The following is a 23,013-nucleotide window of genomic DNA, read 5'->3' as shown; positions in this document are numbered from 1 at the left end:
ATTGGCACCAGAGTCATCTACCTGACCAAACATATGTTGATTACAGTTGTGCCACTAGATGTTGTGAGATAGGATGGCTGATGCACGAAGCTGTGTTTAGGCATGGCCTCCTCAGAATAGACTTCGTCAGGTGTTTTCTCCAGGAACTCCAGTTTCCTCCCGCAGACCCAAAAAATGTGTACGCTGCGTTAATTGGCGCCACTAAATAGTCACTAGGTGTGAGTGTGAACGCTTCTCTGTCTTGTTCGTCTCTTTGTGGCGCCGTGATGGACCGCCCACCTGTCCAGAGAACCCTCCTCCGCTAGCTCAACGACCGGCGAACTCACGGTCTGCACTCAGCTTGTCGAGTACTTGTTCGTCAACACCTTGCACGACGTGGTGGTGAAGGCGGCAAGTGGCCTCTTGACTGCAATAAGGGAGCAGGTGGCTCAAACGCCCAGCCAGGCTGCCATTCGGGGAACAGACCACAAACCCGAGGGCACCGCTAAACCCACCGAAGTGAAGGCGAACACCACGGTAGGACAGTTTCAGCAAGCCGGCCCTGTCAAGCGGACGTAACGTTACGTTGACCTTGTGCTCGCCTCTGTGTGTCTCTTCAGTTGAGTGTGTCGAAGCTGTCGTATACATGTCCTCTCTTCACGTGCAAGGTGATGCAGGACTCAGACACTTTGGTTTTCAAACCCTCTGAAGAAGACTTTCAGGTTGGTTTAGGTTTGCATTTTTGCTCTTGAGGATCTATTCTACCCACCTACAGTACAACCCATATACGGTGTCCATATTCTCTAGGACACCATGGAAGATGTTGTCAGGCTGTTTGAGGAGACGGTGTTGACAGTTCCGTCCCTAAAATCAGATTCGGAATCTGATTCCGAAGACTGTGATCCGATGGTAAACGCTTAGAAGCCCTTAAAGCGCGTTCTGGGTGACGTCGTTGCTCTAAATGTTAAACGTTGTTGATTTATCTCCGATTTTCCCAGTGGACGCTTTTCCGAAAGTTACCGAGTTTCCATCTTTTAATCAGGAAGAAGAAGAAGCCAGTTGCTTTTTGAAGCTGATCTTGGAGGGAAGCAGCAGCCTTCAAAGCATCAAGCAGAGCACCAGGGTTTGTTTCGACTTTGTCCGACCCTCGTCAGTTTTTTCCTGCGTTACGGTGTAAAGTGTACCCTGTTTGCGTGTGCCTGTGCGTGCCGGCCTTTTCTCACCCAGGAGTCGATCCGGTTCAGCTTTGAGGCAGCCAAAGTGTACGGCCGCACCTTCGAGACTTTCTCAGAGTCTTTCGAAGAAAACAAAGGCTTGGATCCGGAGCCCGAGCAGCAACAGGACCTCGGTAACTCACAGTACACAAGCACAGATTCTGATTTTGTATACAACACACAACGGCCTTTGAAAGTTTTTCAGCATATTCAATTTCTCTTGAACACCATTGACTGAAACAAAGTGGGTCTGCTTATGTAAACTTACTAATGTACAGTTTGCAGTATTGTCCTGTAAACCACATTTGTCAAGAATCCCTTCACACCGGATAATGACCTCACTATAACATTTAAAAAAATGGCTTTTTAAGGGTCTTAGAAAAGTCTTCAAGTGCGTCCTAAGAACGCTGTAGGCTCATTATTTCTCGTAGTAGAGTGCAGGGATGGACAAAGTACTTAACTATAGTACTTGAGTAAAAGTATTGATACTCATGGTCAAATCTTACTCAACTACAAGTAAAAGTTGTAGTACTCATTTTTGAAAATACTTAAGTATTCAAAAATACAAATTAAATTTTCTAATATCAGTTTGCTGCTGAGAAATTTTGCAGAACCTCGTAACTCTCAGAAACCACCTGATGTATCGACGCGTAGAAACACTCTGCTACAACTTCCACGCCGCCTGTAAAGAACTTCAGCATAAAAATGCCACAAAAAAATAAGGACTCTCTGGTTTGGTGTGTCTAAAAACACACCAAACCAGAGAGTCTTGATTCTCCTCACACTTTCACTATGGAACAGAGGTTTAAGGTTGAATCTGTTACCATGAAGTAACGACTAGCTTCCTAGATATGTAGTGGAGTTGATTTTGAAATGTAGTGGAGTGAAAGTTAAAGCCCCCCCCACCACCACCACCACCACCAAAAAAAAAAATACTCAATTAAAGTAAAGATTCTCAAAAAATGTATTTAAGTACAGTAATCAAGTAAATGTACTCCGTTACTGTCCACCACTGGTAGAGTGGAGGGTTCTGCGCATGCACAAAGCTTCAGTAGCAAGTTGTGGTAGTTTACACACTACAAACAGTCATTCGCCCGTTCACACACTGGTGGTTTGAAGCATGACTGGCCCCATATGCATCTGTGGCGTCAGCGTCGCGCAAATGTGGCATAGTCTTCTAGAGCAGGGGTGTCCAACCCTTGTTGCCACTATCCTGCATGTTTTACTTGTTTCCCTGCTCCAACCCACCTGATTCAGCGGTTACATTGCCTCTCCATGTTCCGCAGAGGCCTGTTCAACACCCATTGATTCAAATCAGGTGTGTCGGAGCAGGGAAACATGCATTTTGTTTACCGTCCCAATAAACAGCTTTGAGACGTCTTTGTCGAGTCTCATGACTGCTGATTCAGCAGCATTCACACGATGGGTTTCCTGTTTCTTGGCATTCTAACTCCTTCTACCTTCTTTGTGCTATTTTAGCTGTTCTTATGTCAAAACCTTCAGTTTATTCAGAACAAACGCATATGATGCATTTACAGATGTTTTCTCTATAAAATACACTGAGATCTCTTCAATTCCTTCAAAAACATTGATTTCTTAGGAATCTGCTTCAGCGCACTTGCTCGATTTTTGTTTTCTTTTGTTACATTTCATTTTTAGCTGCTATTTTGGCACTTTTTGCTAGCTTTTTGATACTTTTAGTTATTAGCTATTTTTTTCTTTTCTTATTTAGCATTTTGGTATTTTTAGATTTTAGCTATCATTTTGCTGCGTTTATCTTCTAACTACCATTTTGCTGTTTTTTTAGGATTTAAGTAGCCCTTTGTCTTTATTTATGTTTTAGATAGACTTTAGCTAACTTTAGCTTTTAAAGATTTTAATTTTGGCCCCCTCGTGTTAATGAGTTCGACCCCCCTGCTTTAGGCTGATGATGGCTGACTTTGTGTTCCAGATGTGGCCTACTACAACAAAAAGCTGGAGTCAGACAAAAGACGGTTAAATCAGATCTCGTACATCCAAGACAAGAGGTCTCTTGGCTTGCTGCTGGTTGAAAACGCGCAGCTCGCAAAGAAGTGTCAGACGTCCTCCCGCCTCTCTTTCAAGGTCAGGTTAAGATAGATTATAGAACTGTCAGTCTAGTGTTTGCTTGTTTTTTTAATTATAAAAATCCACTAAAAATTCTAACTCTCCGAGAAGTCAGGAATTCTTGGAATCAGATAAAGTAGCCTTGGGGATATTTATTGCTTGCTGCAATGAAAGGTGGGCAATCGTGTGTGTGTGTGTGTGTCTATATTTGTCTGTTAGCAAAATATCTCATGAGTCACTGGACAGATTTTACTGAAACTCACTGAAAGAAATCATTGAATGTGCATCTACAACTGATTAACCTTTGGACTCAATCCAATTCAAGATGGCCGTCACAGCCAACCGACTTTAGAAAGCACATGAATGGCTATAACTCAGCTAATTTTACAGATATTGAGCTAAAATTTGGTGTGGTAGTAGCTGAGACTGATTCCCTTATAGGCACTTTAAAAAACACACATTATGCAACATCTTTGCTTAAAACTTGGGCAATTAACTATTAGAGGGATTCTGTTAGTCTGTTAGCAAAATATCTCATGAACCACTGGACAGATTTTCTTAAAAGATTTGGAAAGTAGTTATTGGGTATAGATCTACAACTGAATAACTTTTGGAGTTGATCTGATTCAACATGGCCGCCACAGCCAATCGACCTTAGCCCACACAAAAATGGCTACACCTCAGTGACCTTTACAGATACTGAGCTCAAATTTGCTGCGGTAGTAGCTGAGAGTCCTTTCTTTCAGACACACCAAGCGTTGTGAGATATCGCATGAGATTGTGCATGATGTTATATTCAAGATTTAACCAAAATGGCTGGTCCCTTAAATTCTCCGGACCTCGAGCATCTGTGGAATATGTCCAATTCACGGAGGCCCCGCGGACAGTCACTGTGTCCCCCTTTCTTCTCCAGGCCACCAGTGAGGTAATCGTTCAAAAGGCTATAAGGAGGCGAGACATCGTTCTCAACAGGATGAGTGAGACCCTTTCGAAGCTCAAAACCAAGCCCTCCACCAAAGCCGAGATGTTGAACTACATCAAGTTCTTAAAAACCACCAATCGTAAGGTGAGATTAACGTTTAATCACACACACAAAAAAAACTATCAATATAATTAAAGGGCATATTACATGTTTGTCTACATTGCTTTCTAACTGCGTCGTAGCTCCCGCAATATTTATTTCCAAGTCAGATTATATTGAGAATTATGTGAAAATCGGAAAAACAGAAAAACGACTCATCGAGACGAAGTTTTGATCGTAGTTGCTTTTAAAGCACAACGCCGTTTATTTCTATTAAAGCAACTCAATGAAAACTATGAAATCAAACATTAAAAAAAAAGGTTCTCCTGAACTAATCGGACGATGCAGTTTGAAAACGTTTACTCCAGTAGTTTTGGACGATGCAGTTCTGAAATGCGGGTCCACAGTCAATGTAAACAAACACACGCGCTCGTTGGCAGCCGGTCCCACATTTTGCTTACAAATATTTAATTTAGGGACACATTAATAATCCATGGGAGGGGGGGAAAAACTAGGTTTTCTGACACCAAAACATGATGTCACATGCCCTTTAAATATATATATATTAAATGTATTTATGCCTCTTTTTATTTTTTTTCTTCACATTTTACATAAATACTCATGCCTCCATCTCTCCAGACTTTGGAACTAGAAGATACCGTGATCCCTGTTTGTCAAATGTACGAAGTCATTCAGACGTACTCGCTCAACTTGTCATATCAGGATGTGATAGATTTCGAGTCACTCTACCCCTGTTTTGATGACTATCTTGTCCAAGTTAGCAAATATATAGTGGATATGGATGGTACCATGAAGAAACAATGTCAGTCCCTGGATGTGGACCTTAAAGAACTTCAGTACCCGTAGCAAGCCAACCTGCCTTCAGTTAGACCACAAGTTTTGAGTAGCTGAGAGCTACCCCCCGCCCTTTTTTTTATTTTGTGTTATCTGGATTTGGATGCCTTACTTGTCTACATGTGGCAAAAAATACTCAATAAAAATGCAAATCCCCCTCAAAACGTGGCTTCAGTTCAGTTTGTTTTAATTGAAGGGACTGGACTAGTTTGTCTGCAGCATTCTGGGACAGGATGGTTCTGACGTTTGTAGTATCTATGTGAAAGATGGTGGTCTTGTAAACTTGTTTTGTGTGGTAATTTTTTCGTGAATGGTTACACAGTTTGTTCCCAAGGAGCCCGGGTCCAAAGGCAATATCCGTTTTCTTGTCTGATTTTAGCAGAGAAATGAAGTCACCCGGGCCCTTGTGTCGTTCCATATTTGCAGCAAGATGCTATATGTACACAGGTAAGTCTCAATAAATTAAAATTAGAATATTTCATAAGACCAATAGAGTGACAAGGCAGGGCTGCGGCTGGAGCGGTTGGACCTTCATGATCCTTCTACAGAACGACACCTGTTTTATTCTTTGTGTCAAGCAACTCCTGAACCTCGGACAATGTCTGACCTGGACTGAGGATAAAAAGGACTGGACTGCTGCTCAGTGGTCCGTCCTCTTTCAAAATAAAAGAAATTTTGGCCTTTCATTTGGAAAGCAAGTTCTCAGAGTTTGGAGGAAAAGCGAAAAGACACAAAGTCCAAGTTGCTTGAGTTCCAGAGTGAAACTTCCACACTCAGTGATGATTGGAAGAGCCATCCTGGTGTTGGTCTACTGGATTTTCCATCCATTTTCCATGTTCTACCGCTTATATGTGGTCGGGTCACAGAGGCAACAGGTCCAGGATTGAAACCCAGACTTCTCTTTCCCCAGCGACACTCTCCAGCTCCTCCTGGGGGATCCCAAGGCGTTCCCAGGCCAGGGTGGATACATTGAAGGTATTTTCCAATTGGGACATGCCCAGGAAACCTTCAAAATTAGGAGTCCAGAAGGCACCCTAATCAGAGGCTCGAACCACCTCAACTGATTCCTTCCGATGAGAAGAAGCAGCGGCTCTACTCCGAGCTCCCCCCAGATCCCGGAGCTCCTCACCTTATCTCTAAGGCTGAGCCCGGCCACCTTACAAAGGAAGCTCATTTCAGCCGCTTGTATCCACTGGATTTTATCAAGTCCAAAGTCATCGTATTCATCTGCCAGGAAATTGTGGCGTACTTCTTGCTTCCCTCTGCTCGTGAGCTTCATAGCGACGCTAAACTTATTTTCCAGCAGGACTTGGCGCCTGCCCACACCACCAAAAGTACCGATACCTGCGTTGAACAACCAGCAAACTGCCCTGACCTTAACCCCACAGAGAGTTTCTGGGTTTCGTCAAGAGGAGGATGAGAGACACAAGACTTAACAATACAGATGAGGTGAAGGCCGCTGTCAAAGCAACCTGGGCTTCCAGAACCCCTCGGCAACCTGATGGGCTCCATGACACTCAGCATCGACGCAGTAATTCATGCAAAGGGAGCCACAACAGTCCACAGAGATACTTTTCAGTAGGCCAATGTAAGATATGTAAGATTCTAATTTTCTGAGTAACTTAATTATGGGTTTTTGTTAGCTGTACGCCAAAATCATAAAAAAATAACAGAAACAAAAACTTAAAATATATCTAAATCACTTGTACACACACACACACATATATATGTATATAACAATAAATGTGTTGCCTAGATTTGAAAAGAAATCATAATATTTTTCTAGTCAAACAGATATGTCTGCATTTTTACTCAACTTTTTTTAAAGGATTGTCATTATATGTTATCGTGTACTTCTTTCAAAAACACACTAGAGGGCAGCAGAGTTTTTATTTCGTAGCCAGAAAGAGCTTGGCCAAGGTTGCCATGGAAACAGATTGTTTCCCCGTATACACAGCTGCAGGCAGCAATAATCCAACTCTAATACAGTACATGCATTACCTGAGGCTAAATCACTGTATTTTTAAAGAGCTCTGGGAACATTTCGGCCTCGGTCCACGCTGTACTCGTTTTCGGAGTCTTCCTTCGTGCACTGAGCCGGTTCTGTGTCATGAGACGTTTTCCTGCTAGTTAGCCCCGCTTCGTGTGGCCGTGCAGATGAGTCAACGTGAAAGGCTGAGGTTAGCCTACACGATTTGCTTTTGAAGGAAAGACCAGCGCTTTAATCACCCGGCAGGGAAATTCAGTATTTAAATAGTTACGGGAAGTTTGAGGGAGGATGTGCGTGCAGACGCCGCTGTGCTTTTTCACTCCTGCCACATAAAGACTGTAATTATTTAACACCTAGCGTTCCTTGAAGGAATGCAAATCACTCGCCATGGCAGAGTTTTAAACTAAGTTCATCTAATGCTGAGAAAAAACACCCTTACAGCCATTTTGGTCCAACCCTAAAAGTGCTCGATCTCATGCAATGTCTTCCAAGATCTGTTAGCCGTCAGAGTATGTGTTGAGGATGACTCTCAGCTACTGCCACACCAAAATTCTAGCTTAATATCTGTAAACTCAATAGAGCCATAGTTGTTTTTGTGTTGACTCAGGTTGATTAGGTGTGGTGGTTGATTCCGAAAGGTAATGACTTGTAGAGGTACATCCAATAATTACTTTCTGAGAGTTTCATTTTAATCCCTAAAGTGGTTCCCAAAGTGTGGGGTGCGCCGCAGTGCCATTGCAGGGGGGGGGGATGGATGAAAAAAAAAAAAAAAAAAAAAAAAACAGTGCCCGACTAAGCGTAATGGACAGGTTTTTAACCCCATTTTTCAAAGAGGCTTTTTTTTTTAATGTATCGATGATAGCAAAGTTGAATATTGTTACAAATGATAATAAAAAAAAGAAATAGGTTTGAAATAACACTGACAGCAAAGAATACTCTTCTACAGTATAGAACTAAAACAAAACAAAAAAAAAAGTTACACAAAAGTGTTTTACTGTAAAGATGGTTTGTAGTTTGTTTTGTTGCAACCTGAAGTGCAAAATAAACTTCAGTGGGTAAAATGGTCAAATTCTGCTGAATGATGTTGGATATAAACCCCAAGTTGGTTCTGTTTGGTATAGCAACAAATAATTAACTAGAAGCAGAGAGGGCAAACCTCCGCCAAGGCCACAGTGTGATACAAAAAAATAGTGCGATCATTTTTTTTGAGAACAACTCCAACATTTGTTAAAAAATTCCTCCAAATCTGTTCATTAGTTTTCACCTGATCTTTGCTAACAGACAGACAAACAACCAAAAAAAGAACCTCCTTGGTGGAGGAAACAGAAAGGTCAGGGTCACAGGGTCCTGTGAGCTTGACCTTTGACCCCATGAACCTTGAAATCAACAGGCATCACCTTTGACCCATGAGGTGTCCAGCTGTGCAGTTTGACATTCCGACATGACGCAGCTGCAGAGTTAGAGCACGAGGTCAACTGTGATGTTGACTTTTGACCCCCATGACCTTAAAATCCATAGTGATCACCCATGAATAACGAGGTGTTCAAGTGTGCAGTTTAATTTGCTTCCATTACATGGTTGCATAGTTAGAACACTAGGTCATCTGTGACCTTTTGACTCCGCCACCTTGAAATCAGCAGTGATCACCCCTGACCCATGAGGTGTCCAGCTGTGGAGTTTGATATTCCCGAGTTAGAGCACGGGTTGATCTATGAGCGTGACCTTTGACCGGATCATCACCAAAATCTAATCCCTTCTTCCTTGTACCATGTTTGACGTTTTTTGAACATTTTATGAAAATCCATTCCTAACTTTTTGAGGAATCTTGTGCACAGACAGACAAACAGATGATATCGAGAACATAACCTCCTTGGTGGAGTTAAAAGAAAAAAATTGCATATCTAATTCTTGTCACCAGGCTCCAAAAATATGGCTAAAAGCTCAAAACCAGGTTTCCCGCAGGCTTTAGAAAAGCAGCACGTCTCAAATAATTTTGATAGCTGGCTTTTAAATTTAATCGCACCTCTTTTGACATTCTTCTTTCCTTTCCGTTGGCTCGCAAATTGAATTCCACCCGAACAAATAAAATCTGCCCGTCATCGTCTCTTCCTTAAAGGAGGTGAACAATTACGGGTCCATCTCCAGGTTGTGTGTCTTTGTTAAGGCTTTGTAATCTCGTACAATTCAAAAGAGTTGTTTTCTTCTAATAGTATCTAATCAGGCTGTCAGTCAAGGTTTTTGTGAAAAAAAAAAAAAAAAGTGGACAATTTCAGCAGCTTTAAACATTATTTGTGGTGTTTCTCTTTAGATAAGGGATGCCGAAGCATGCAGTGCTTAAACTGTATTAAAGGAATGAATATCGCCCACTGATTTTCCGATTTTCATGCCGTTGTTTTGAAACTGAGAGCATTTTATGTATGGAAAGTATGAAATTAAAGCTGCTTTGGTCAATTCCTGAAACTAATCTCACAGTATGTGTTGTGAACGACTCTCACCTGAGTTACAGCCTTTTTCGTGTTCTGAAAGGTCACTTGGCTGCGGCGGCCATCTTGAATCGGATTGGCTTCAGACATTAATCAGTTGTAGATGCCCATCCAAGGGTCAGTTTCTGAAAGGTTCTTTAAAGCTCTTACAGTGGTTTATGAGATATTTTGCTAACAGACAGAGCTGACGCCACTGGTTATTCACCAAGTTCTCAACAAAGAGTTAGTGTAATCTATTAGCGCTCACAGTATGTGTTGGGGATCAGTCTCAGCTACTACCACACTAAAGTTTAGCTTAATATTTATAAAACTGGCTCAGTTATAGTAATTTTTGAGTTTTCTATGTCTGCTTAGCTGTGGCAGCCGTATTGAAACAAGTTGACTCCAAAAGTTAATCAGTTGTAAATGTTCATCCAGTGATCACTTTCTGAGAGTTTTGTAAAAATCTGTTCACTTGTTAATGAGCCATTCTGCTAACAGACACATGCAAAAACAATATCAATCACCATTTACTTTTTTTGTGGCGAACAATAAAGATTTATCAATGTAGGACTGTCTGAACCTGCTCTTCGCTGGCAGGCAGATTTTAACATGCACAGAGGGAAAAACATTATTTCCATCTTTGTCAGCGTAATCAGTGGTGTGTGGTCTGCTCTGTGGTTAAACACAAATCTTAAAAGCCTTACACGCCACTGCAGACCGTTTGCTTGGGTTGAAGATTTTCCTCCTGTAGATTCCAACAGCCATCCTCATCCGGAAAGCTACATCGTTTAAAAAGTTCCTGACGTTGGGATCTTTGCTCCAGGTAATTATTCCTTTTTTTTTTTTTGTCTATCTACAAACCGCAGAGCGGGCCGAGGAGAGAATATTTAAATATGCTGCTTTCTCTGCTTGGAACCAGCTGCAAAACCACCTGAATCTTAAGTAGCCTTTCTGAAGGCAGATGTGCGAGTTACGATTGTCAGTTTTGTCCACGTTTGACTTTTAAGTTTGGATGTTCTGACATATAATGTCGAAGTTTGTATATATATATACATATATATATATATATATATGCTATGTGTCTTGATTGATGCATAGTGAATGAGTAAGTGTATTACTAACTCCTGTGAAAAAATGAAAAATAGAAAATTACAAGTTTTCCATTTCAAGTGCAGGTTTAAAAAAGACCCTAAAGCCCAACAACAATCTAATGTGCTATCTGTGTGCGCGTCCATTGATGGGGTCACGGCCACTCGGAGACAACATTGCCTGCCTGCTGGCTTATTTTGCACATGTGGTGTTGAACGTTCAAGAACATCAGCAGTTGTATTCTTTAAAACCAGCTAGTTTTGGTAAACCCAAAAACAAAAGGTTAAACAACAAAAACAGTTGGACTTCTGTTCCGTAGCTGAAGAGTTTTATCAACTCAAAAAGCAGAGAGTGTGGTTCTGTCAGCTACATTCACCTGCAGATTAAACTCACTCTCCTCACAATAGAGGGTCATTAGTGTCTTTGTTAGCCTGACTCACTGATGGGCCACTCTGGTCACACGAATGAAGGTGCTGATTAGAGTGAAACTGACTGGGGATCAGGCTTAATTCTCCATTGTAGGGTGTTAGAAAGCTGAAATCTGAGACCTCCTCCTCTGTTTACCATCTGAAGACAAACCTCTGTCTTCTCCGTCCAAAATCGGAACATTTTGGTCCTCAAAAAAGTGTCCCTTTTCCTTGAGGAGCAGGTAAACAGCTGATTCCTGTCCTGAAGAGGTGTCCTCTCAGGTACTCCAGCAACATAAGGGGCGCCAATGTTTTTTCGTTTGCTCTTCTTCTTGTTCTGTTCAGTGGCGTGTTACTTTTAGATTTTTCTCACTGACTTGACAAAAGCCCAGTGAGGATATCCACGTTTGGATATCCTAAGCAAATGTAAAACTACACAGTTCCCAAGAATTAAACATTCATGCAGTTATTTGTAGAAATCCTGGTTTGTGATATAAACATTCTGCCAAGCAACAATGTCAATATGATTTTCCTTTTTCCCCAGGTCCTAAAACATTAAAATATTTTATGTAAACATTATTATATGAGGAGGGTGAGGATCAGTGCCTCCAAATCCGAGGCCATGGTCTTGAGCCGGAAAAGGGTAGAGTGCCTTCTCCGGGTCGGGGAGGATGTCCTGCCCCAAGTGGAGGAGTTTAAGTATCTCGGGGTCTTGTTCACGAATGAGGGAAAAATGGAGCGGGAGATCGATGCTGTGTCTGCAGTGGTGGTCGCTGTACTGATCTATCATGGTGAAGAGAGAGCCGAGCCAAAAAGCGAAGCTTTCGATTTACCGGTCGATCTACGTTCCTACCCTCATCTATGGTCACGAGCTTTGGGTAATGACCGAAAGAACGAGATCGCGAATACAAGCGGTTGAAACACCGCAGGGTGTCTGGGCTCTCCCTTAGAGATCGGGTGAGAAGCTCGGTCATCCGGGAGGGACTCAGAGTAGAGCCGCTGCTCCTCCACGTCGAGAGGAGCCAGTTGAGGTGGTTTGGGCATCTGGTTAGGATGCCTCCTGGACGCCTCCGTGGTGAGGTGTTCCGGGCACGTCCCACCAGGAGGAGGCTCAGAGGAAGACCCAGGACACGCTGGAGGGACTATGTTTCTCTGCTGGCCTGGGAACACCTTGGGATTCCCCCGGAGGAGCTGGCCTGAGTGGCTGGGGAGAGGGAAGTCTGGGTCTCCCTGCTTAGGCTGCTACCCCCGCGACCCGACCCCGGATAAGCTGAAGAAGATGGATGGATGGATTATATATCAACATTATACTTTTTTTTTTCTTTTTCTTTTTTTGATATTACAAAGAATGAGAAACTCATCAGTTTTTGGCCACGTTGGTTTTCTGAATGTTTTTTAAGTTTGCCTTTTTTTCTTTGACTGGTCTTCGGTCATGTAGCGGCAAGTTTGTGATCGCAAAACACATTATCCTGAGATCCGTTTATTTTATGTGTGCAAATATTAACTGTTGTTTGAATGATTTTGGTTTGTGGTATTCATTTCACAAATTTCTAATATTTTTTTAAAAACATATAAACACCACGCGGCCACGCTCTGAGCGCTCTCAAATATCTTTGCTACTAGTTGTGGTTAAAATAACAAAAAAAAGTGAGAAATTATAACTAAGAAATAAACAACAATTGTTTTTCATTCACAGAGGCAGCTGAGCTGAACATATGTCAGATTGACCTCTGACCTTTTATTCTTGTAGGATTTGTGTTTCTAAGAAGTGATAATTCAACAACAATGTTAAACGAAGCATTCAGCTTCTCAAATTTTGTTTGTGGACAAATGCTATTTGGCTTTATTCCATTACAAAAAAAGTGTTAAAATTTGCAGAGTGCAGTCTTTGACCTTGTGTTCAGGTTTCTCTTCGAGAGCTAAATTGCTAACTTTTACACATAGCCATTCGGGAGTTTTTTTTTTTTGTTTTGTGCAACAATTACATGGTTAAAGTGTCAGAAATGAGTTTTGCAGTAAATAAATAAAAGTGCCACATTTACAGGTGACTGACTGGGATTTAATGAGTTGTAGGTGTGACCACTTGAGCCACAGAAGGAGGCAACAGCAGCACCTGCTGGGCGATTTCAGCATAACAGTGCCTGTTTACAGCTCCACCTCGAAAAAGGGAATATTAGAAAGGACGAGGGAAAGAAGGGGAAAACTGGCAAAATGACATTAAACTGGCATTAGTTGAACACTGTTCATGTGATTCTGTTGTCTAAATAACAATAAGTAAGGGTTTAAAAAATATTTGAACATATTTTCAAAAATATACGTATCTTTTTATTGATGCAGGTCAGTTTTTAGATTTTGTTAGCCTTCATAAGTGAAAGAAAATTGCCTAAATGTACCTTAAAAGATATATTGTTGAAGACTAGGACAAATTTGCTCCTCTTAAACATATCAGAAGGCAAAATAATGTGCCCTAACGTAAGCCTATTCAGGCACTGGTAAATGTAGTTTACAATAAAAATGTAAGGACATGTATTACTCTGAAGGATATTTTTCACGACACACCAAAAGAAACGTCACTGAATCCACGAGGTACATTGTTCTGAATTTCTGAGGAAGAAATCTCCACTTCAAAAAGCCCTGCTCACATGAAACTTTCCTTTTTCATTCCTGTCCTGAAGAAGTCTGTGCAGTCACAGACTGAGGATTTTATTCCAAACCCCTGCCCCCAACAACATAGATCTGCACAAACTTGCTAATTAAGCCCACAACTTTAGAAAAGGTATTAATTGTAGGTTTTGTCCACATGAAAATACCTCACCTCGGGCAGTCTGTAGAGGTGTTTTGAAAATGTTTATTCATTTCTCTTTGAGTGTCTTGCCCCAGGCAGTCAGGTTCTCCAGGGGAACAGGCTCTGAAGCAAAATACACTGACACTTTCATTGTTATCGACTCGCCATTTCTAACTTTGGCAGGNGTTAGAAATGGCGAGTCGATAACAATGAAAGTTGATGCAGGTCAGTTAGGAGAGCTTCAGGAGGGTTAAGTCTTTTTAAGATTTCAGTCATTTTAAACTTTCTTACTGAAATTATTATACACTGATAGGCCAACTTTTTGTTATCAAAAGAAAAAATCCCCAAAGGTCACCAAAATAATTCAATGGTTTCCTTAACTTAACCTTTTGAGGCGATCACTGCAATCAGGTGATTTATGTAACTCTTAGGAGACTTCTGCACCTGTCCACAGGTATTTAGGTCCACTCCTCGTGATCAAACAGCTCCATCTGTCTCAGGTTTGAAGGGTTCCTTCTCCAGATGTTTCAGCTCCTTCCACAGATGTTCAACAGGATTTAGATCAGGGCTCAGAAGGCCACTTCAGAACAGTCCAATGTTTGGTTCTGAGCCATTCTTGGTGTTTTTAGCTGAGTGTTGTTGGAGGACCCATGACCTGCGACTGAGACCAAGCTTTCTGACACTGGGCAGCTCATTTAGCTCCAGAAAGCCTTGATAGTCTTGAGGTTTCATTGGACCCAGAGCAGATTCAAGACACCCTGTTCTGGATGCAGCAAAGCAGCACCTGAACAGAACCGAGCCTCCATGTTTCACTGTAGATACAGGGTTCTTTTTTTGTTTGTTTCATTTATGTGTCTGTGAACATAGAGCTGATGGGACTTATTGCCAGAAAGCTCCAAAGGACATTGTCTCTTCCATTATATCAACTTTGGCTCAAAAGCAATGGGTGGTGTGATCTGACACTGATGACCCTTGACCTTGGAGTTCACCTCTAATCTCTTTGGAAGTTGATCTGAGCTCTTTGGCTACCACTCATATTATCCGTCTCTTCAGTTTGTCAGCAATTTCCCTCTTCTGGTCACATCCAGGGGGGTTGTCTTCAGTCCTGTGGACCTTAAACTTGTGAATAATCTGTGCAGCTGTAGTCAGAGGAAGATCCAGCTGCTTGGAGATGATCTTTTAGTCTTTACCTTTAACATGCTGCTCATTTTTTTTAAGCTCCTGAAACAACTGTAATCATAGCTTTCTGTGCTCCACATTCAGTGTGTTACACACCATGATACCAAACAGCACAGTGACTACCCTTTAAATAGGCAGACTGACTGATGACAAAATTGAAGAACCTGTGCTGCTGATTACAGGACACACCTTAGTTTAAAATGTCCCTGTGAATAAATTAGTTTTAATCTTTTGTAGGAGTACCATCCTTTTTGTCTGCCTTTGTAAATAGTATACCTAATACTGAAATTATAGACAGGATTTCTGAAACCACAAACATACACATGCTACCCAGACCTGTTGGTTTTCTTGAGCTGTGCCTTCTGGTCAGCAGGACTCCATTACTATTCTCTTCAGGTCTTTTAAAGCAGCATTAAAATTCTCTAGTATTTGCGGTTTTTGTTCTCCTTCAAGGTTCAAAATTGAAGGTGATTTTTCTAAATCTCCTACCAATTGAGACATCAACAATCTCTGACAAGCCATGTCCCCCACTTGACATGTTTGTATAAAGCTTTCATTTGGACAAAAATCACAGGAAAAGTGGCCTCATGGGAAGCAGATATGACTTCCATGATTGTACTACATCAGCAATCCTTTTTCTGATTTACAGGCTTCAAACATCACGTCTAACATCAAACATCATCAGCATATTTCTAAAGATTTTAAAACGTTTCGGCCTTGCATTAACAATGAAATCAAATCGAACTCCTGAGTGAGGCGCAGAGCAAGGACGAAACGGCTGAGAAACGTGTTAAGCAAAGACAAAAAATAAAACAACGGAAAAAAAAAGAAAGAAAAATTACCCTTTACCTTTTTTCTGTTCAGCTGAAAAGGTTAAAAAAATAAAAAGTTTAGTCGTCTAAATGAAACTCATGAGCTCTAAAATAACGTCATTAACTTTTAATTGATACAGCCTTTATGTTTAACGTTGTACTCGGTGTCCTTGAAGAAAAGATGAACAGAAGTTTGAACAAGATAAGTTCAGCACTGCTTCATGCAGAGGAGACAGATGCACAACAGAGAGTCTCTTAGATCCTTAATTGCTGACAAAATACATTTTTAGCCTAAAAGACATTTATCAGCTGTGTGCTGGTCTTTGTACAAAGTGGTATGCAGTTTGCTAAGAGTCTCCAAATCAATTTATACATTAAGACTGAATTGTGTCATTAAAGATTGGCATATATGCTGCTTTAACACATATCAGAGCCATGTGTGGGCTTGTTAGGTTGTATCTATTAAAAGATGTGATTTCTCGAACTAGGTGTGCTGTTGGTGAGCACAGGTAGGGTAAGTGCACTATCCATGGATAGACAAGATAGACAAGAAGAGTTCTAAAAAGGTCAAACTTCTTTTCATGTATTTGTTCTATGAAAAATGTTGCTAAATGTCAATGAATTATCTTTTTTTAGTGAGTTTGGCATTAATAGGCATAATCATAAGCAGAGGACCACAAAAAAAGAGCATGTTTTATTCAAGCCAAAGGACCGTGACGTAAAACAATACAATAAAATAATGCAACAAGATGAATCCTCCACAATATGACTCAGAATTATTAACACTTGCACCAAGTTTTCATGTTTTGTTGACAAACCACTTACCAGCACTAACGGGTTATTACTAGAACATATACTCACTGACAAAAAAAAAAAAAGTGGAGCACCCAGACAGAATGACTGACTTGTTGAAAGGTCATGTGACCACAACGCAGCGGTTACTCTATTGGATCAAATGGATCTAAAAGTTGAAGGTACAGACACACTGTTGGATCCATGTCAGTGGAGTGGAGCACCCTCTCAGGCCCTAGTACAAATGGTGACTCAGTTCAGAAGTGAGGCATACATACAGTTGTTGTATCCAGACTCGTCCATTGGATTGTCAGACAGAGAAGCGTGATTCGTCACTCCAGAGAACGCGCCTCCACTGCTCTAGAGTCCGGCGCGCTTTACACCACTGCATCCGATGCTTTGCGTTGCACTTGGCGTTGTAAGGCTTGGCTGCAGCCGAAGAACCTGTCCAGAGGACTTGATGCAACTTTGTCACACCGAGACACAAGTGGCAACAGCCCAGCTGGCAAACAGGTGGGTATAAGAAGACAACGAAGCAGGTGGAGGTAGTCGGGTACTCAGTGCAGCTGAGACAAGATCAGGCTTAGACTGGGACAGAACTTGTGGTTTCTTGATAATGTTCAGACTTCTCTGATTTTCAGCTTTTCAATAATATTGACTCTAGAAACTCCTTAAGGACACACGTGGAGTTTTCCATTTCTGTAGTAGCGTGCCTTCTTATTCAGCTCAGACTTACTCTAGCATGACTTCAGCTCTGTTGTATTTACCTTAACACACATTAACAGAATTCACACAGTTCAAGAGTATGTGTTTCTTTTACCTTTAGACAACATATTCAGCGCACTTGTGGCTCAGCACTGACTCATACTAAACTGTGCTCCCCCAACAATTTGCTATCTTAGCTTAAAGTCAGGGCTGCTGAGAATGACTCAACTTTAGTTTTGTCAAAGTGAACTGAATTGTATGTTCACCAGGCTACAAAGATGACTTTTTAAATTAATATTTGAGAACCAGATTCTACAAGGTCAGCATCAATTTAAAAAAAAGAAGCGTACCGAAAACAGTAAAATTAAATTAAATTAAAACGTATTTATTGTGGCTGATTTCAGAGGACAGTTTTCTCATACAGGTCTGTAAAGAAAAAGGAAAAAAACAAAAGAAAGCAGCACTTTGTAATATTTTAATTAAAATGCTAGAACAATATGAATGCATTTAAGTAAACAATTATACTTTTTGAAGAAAAAATATACCTGATGGATGGCTTCTCCAGTGGACAAACATGTCTTATTATGTTACAGACATCCACCCCAGAAAAAAGGGATTCATGTGCTATAACTTAAAATAAAAACGCTTCTTTGATAGACAAATGATGAAACCATTTTCTTCATGAACGTGCGTCTCGCTAATTTCCATTTATGATCTCCTCCACTCTGCGGTACACAGAAACACAAAATGGAAGCATGCAGGGAAAGAGGCGCATTCTTTATTTGACAAAAGATGATGCATTGTACTGGGGTGCTGGGAAGAGGGAATAAATTTCAAAGGAAAAACAGCGGTCACCGAGTATATTTTGATGTACCCACTTGCAGGACTGAGGCTTCCGCCGCTGCTGTTGTCATTATGTGTAATTCTTTAAAGCATTCAGATAAATTCAGCCAGTACACCGTGGGTATTTAGACGATCAGATTTAATTAATTTAAGAGTTTTGATCAGAAATAGCTTCTGTGAATTATGTTTGCCTCAAACAGGAAATGTGCAGGACCAATTTTTGTTGTCAGGGGCTTTAGGGCAACTAAGGACAAGGGTTTCTTTTTATTTTTTTATAGCTTTTACTTCAAAACATATCACTAAGTGTTATTTACTCGTAATTGATGAATAAACTCTGGCTACAAACTTTCTAATTACTTCATTTTCTAGATGGGATTATTTGAAGGCTTTTTTGATTCAGCTTTTATGTTTAATGTTTGTATTTTTGGTCTGTGCTGTATGCAAATTGTGTGTTTACTTGACATTGGGTCCTATGGATAAAAATTTGCTTTAGGCTAATATCTGATTCATTTGAGACTGACGCTGCTTATACAATCTTCATCTGCTAATTAAACAGTAATTCTTATTACAAGTAAGCAGAATTTAATTTAAAAATTAATTTAAAAATATTTAAGTTAAGACTCGGGGACGGAGGAACCCAAGAAGTCAGGCTGACACAAGGAGCTTGAAGAATTCAACTTAAAGGGCTTTAATAAGGAAAAGGTCACAAAGCAAAAAGTTGACGTGGCAGCAGAAACTAACAACGATCAGGGGAGAAACCGAACGAAGCACAAAAGCCATGTTGTAATGGATAGTGAACCATTTTAAATTTATAAAGTTGCCTGAATTATTCAAATTTATTATTCAAACTATTTATTGTAAATTATTTGGATGATGTTGCAGATTGTTTAATAATATTTGTTTGTTTTGAGCCAGCACTGTTGGTGGTTTGTATTTTGTTTTGTTTAATTGTATTTGCACTTTGTAAAGTTGTTGTTTTTTTTTTGTTATGTACCTCAAGGGCTGCCGTAGCTAAGAGGGCAGGCCTATAAAAGCTGGCAAATCATTGTACTAATGAATGACTTGAACAAACTGTCAAAACTTAGTGTTCCCCGGTGAAAGCAGCGAGGTACTTTATTTTTGTTGTTTGTGTGTTGTAAGTTTATGTTTATATTCTAATATTTGTATATCTATTTAGTTTTCACGGTGATTATGGTGACTGATGGTCCACATCAAAGGAAAAATAAACAAAGCTGGAAATTCACCCGTCGAGACTGCGCAAATTTATTCAAGTGCTGGGGAGCTGCTACAGTGAAAACTCGACGCTTCCGTGTGTCGCCTTCCATTGACGGTGAGATGTTTGGATCGGACATCGGCCAAAGTTTGACGCTGCTTTGGAGTCAACGCCACCATGAGGAGCTGTCTTCGCGGTGGATCCAAGTTGCATGGGAACTGGCAGAATTTAAAGGCTGAGTCTGATCAGGAGGTGGGAAACAGCTGGACTAAATGAAACAGGGAGCAGGCGTAGATGGGCGTGGCAGGAAAAAGAAGCAGAAACTGATTGAGGAAAATTACTGAGAAGTGGCAGGGAAGACAGGGAGATAAACGGAACACCCAATAAAAACACAAGGAACAGAAGTAAACACAAGAAACGCAAAACATAATCACAAGGATAAAAAAGACAAACAAACAATACAAGCAAAAAGAACTGTCAAAAACAAAAAAAAACCACTAAAAAACCCAGATCCTGACAGGACCCCCCATTAAGGGACAGCATCTGGCATCCCAAAAAGAGTGGCGTACAAGTTTAGGTGTTGTCCTTGACCACCCAGGAGACTGACATGGGAGAGACTCTGAAGGAAGGTACTCAGGAGACCCCGAAGACACTGGTACTGGAACCCCTGGAGGTGCTGCATTTGGCACTGGTGGCAGACACAGGACATACTGGAGATGCTGCTGCAGGCTCAAGAGATTCAGGTTATGCTGGTGACTAAGGAACTGGGATTGTAGATACTAGGAGGACAGGTTCAGGAACTGAAGAAGAAAAAAAAAACTGGAACTGCTCGCTTTGGTTTAGGGACTGGGGACTTAAAACTGTCTCGAGGAATTATTGGAACCGCAGCACCCAGACTCAGTAAGCCCAGGGCCCGGAGACTCAAGATATGGACTGGAGACTCGGTAGGTCCACGGACTGGGGACCAGACCAGTATAAGAGTTCAGGTATTGTCCTCAACTCCCCAGGAGACTGATGTGAGAGAGACTCTGGAGACTCTTAAGGAAAGGACCCACTAGTCACCAACAGTTGCAGCCTAGTGAAATACTAGCTTTACGATCTGGTCCACTAAATAAACCATGAGTGAGTGAATGAGCAGGCAACCAATTTAAACATAGCCTCCAGGTACCCAGAATGCAATGCACTCTAACATTGTGTTAAAGTCAGCATGACTCTAATAAAAAAAAGACCTGTTATAAGATGGCAGTGATCCACTCTGATCCTGGCTCTGCTCCAGACAGCTGTTAGCTTGTCAGTTCATTCATAACTAAACTTTTGTTCCAAACTGAGCTTATTCAGAGCTATGAGCAACAGGTAGGATTTTAGTTGTTTCTAACCTTTCCACAGAACCCCACTTGAAAAGATCTGATCTATCCCTTTCAGTTCAATGATGCAAGGTCACTGACTCAATAAGCGCCATATATTGGTGGAATGCAGCCAACAGCGCTACCCTGAAGAAACGGATGCACTATGCAACAACTGTAAGAGCAGAATAAACACATCATGTACTCTGCACTGTTTTCCAGGGTTTCTGTGTAATTTAACTCGTGCCACCGTTTCCTCGCCTCTCCCTGCCAGCTCAGTCTCCTGCCACAGCCTGTCTGCTCCCATCAAACCTCATCCTCTAACCTCTGCATCTTCTCCGTGGCTTCGCTCTCTGGGCTCCTGCCCTGCCCGCCCCGTCAGCAACAGACGAAACACTTTTCAGCTGCCCCCCTCTTGCCTAACCTTTCAAACCCTTTTTACAAGTTTGGAATAAATACCCGCTAAGTGATTTTTCTGCACCCAGTGCTCGAGTCATCTCACTGCTCTCCTAACTGAAGTTGTTGCCAGGTGCTCGTTTAATGGACATTTGCTCATTATGCTCATTTGTTCATCTGACAGAAATCTTGCCAGTGAAATCAGGTGCCTCATTTATGGAACCAATTTTTGAATAATCTGATTGTTACGTAATGGTTTAGATAGAAAAACAAGCGTGGGTTCTCAAAATAGCGCCTGAAAAACAAAGTCATGCAATTTGCCATTCAACGCCATATTTGACACCCTGCAGCATAGTCATAGCGCCAAGTCACATGTTATTACATTGGGACAACTCATTGTGTGCGTTTACTCAAACATCTAATCATCTTGTTCCTATTTTTGTCTATGAATTACACACAACCAGATGCCTGAAGTTGTGCTCTATTTTAATGCAATTTATTAACCTTTTTCTTTCCTTTTGTGGAAACGATTTCTTTCAAATCCCTTGTACTGTGACCAACAGGTGCAAAATCACAGCCTCCATGTCATGTGAACTCCTGACCAAAATTGTTTCATTAGACTGGCGTAATAAAACCCACCTAATTGTATCTGATATTAAAGCAGTTTACGTTTTTTATTAATATTTTTGTGAAAAAAATATATATATTTTTTTTCTTAAACTTACTCCACAGTACCCTTGACTTGAAATGACACCAAACAAAAAAGTGACGAGAAGCAAGAGGGAAAAAAAAGAAAGAAAAAAAAAAATCAAAAAGGTAAGTAACACAATTACTAGAAATATTCTAGGGCAGGCAACCCTGGTCCTTGGAGGCCACCATCCTGCATGTTTTACTTGTTTCTCTGCTCCAACACACCTGGTTTGAATCAATGGGTGATTAACAGGCTTCTGCAGAAGATGAAGAGGTCATTTAACCACTGAATCAGGTGTGTTGGAGCAGGGAAACAACTGTGGCACTCGAGGACCAGGATTGCCTACCCCTGTTCTAAGGAACCAATCAATGCAAATGTGTGGTCACCAGTTCACCGAGGTGTACCACACGATGGTCTGAGCTGATCCGAAAGAGCATGATTGGACACAGGTGAGACGGCTGGATGTGAGCTGAAGCCGGAAAGTGCAGTGCAGAAAGTCAGCCTTGTTCACAACTCCACCTAGAAAAAAAGGAAAAGGAAAAGGGGATAGCCTGGGAAAGGCTGGAACCCCTTTATTCACTGCTCAGATCTTGAGGCGAGCGCGACACCTCCACCATATGACTGATACAAACATAACAAAGTCATTTCAGTGCCAAGATTAAAACGTTTGCTGTCATACATGGGTCCTGTGTCGGCACACCGATGAGGAGTGGACCTAGTGAGGGTTTAGAGCAGCATGTTAGCCTCCTCAGTAATACAAGTGCTTTGACTACAAAAGGACAGAGCTCTAATAGGCACAGTATTTTTCATAAATTGTACAAATTGTACAGCAGAGTACAAGGAGGCAATGAAGGCACACGTGGAGGAGACTCAAACAGCTGTATGGTACATGTGGTGTGAAGGTAAACAGATGACTCACCAAAGTATGGGTGCATTAAACACCAGGTGCACTTTAAAATAAAAGGACGGCAGAGCAGTTTACGGTGATTGCTTTTGCTGCTACGTAATGTTTGGGCAAGGTTTTGATGCCTGCACAGAAGTTTTGTTTGCCGTCGTTTCCATTTCTAGTTAATCCGCGAGGTGAGTTTTATCCGGTGACACGAAGAGTTGCAAAATTTAAAATGACCCCAGTAATTATTAAATCGATTT

The 23,013-nt window shown here is 41.2% G+C and overlaps 1 protein-coding gene across 1 annotated transcript; it reads left to right on the top strand.

The window, feature by feature from the left end:
• The first annotated feature begins 183 nt into the window (after window positions 1-183).
• On the top strand, window positions 184-5,263 carry LOC119616645 (dynein heavy chain 6, axonemal-like). Its single transcript, XM_037973309.1, has 8 exons — window positions 184-516; window positions 600-701; window positions 787-888; window positions 1,022-1,102; window positions 1,207-1,327; window positions 3,145-3,296; window positions 4,192-4,344; window positions 4,939-5,263. The coding sequence occupies exons 2-8, from the start codon at window positions 651-653 to the stop codon at window positions 5,164-5,166; spliced, it is 888 nt and encodes a 295-aa protein (XP_037829237.1). The 5' UTR covers window positions 184-516; window positions 600-650; the 3' UTR covers window positions 5,167-5,263.
• Window positions 5,264-23,013: the final 17,750 nt, after the last annotated feature.

The sequence above is a fragment of the Kryptolebias marmoratus genome, linkage group LG21, assembly GCF_001649575.2.
Source record: "Kryptolebias marmoratus isolate JLee-2015 linkage group LG21, ASM164957v2, whole genome shotgun sequence".
Taxonomy (NCBI): Eukaryota; Metazoa; Chordata; class Actinopteri; order Cyprinodontiformes; family Rivulidae; genus Kryptolebias; species Kryptolebias marmoratus.
Note: the sequence above shows the minus strand (reverse complement) of the source record. Positions and strands in the feature narration are given on the sequence as shown.

Coding starts and splice junctions, on each gene's coding strand:
- LOC119616645 (XM_037973309.1), top strand. CDS start 651: ATGCAGGACTCAGACACTTTGGTTTTCAAACCCTCTGAAGAAGACTTT. Junction 3,297..4,191: donor CCTCCCGCCTCTCTTTCAAG/GTCAGGTTAAGA, acceptor TTTCTTCTCCAG/GCCACCAGTGAGGTAATCGT. Junction 4,345..4,938: donor TAAAAACCACCAATCGTAAG/GTGAGATTAACG, acceptor CCATCTCTCCAG/ACTTTGGAACTAGAAGATAC.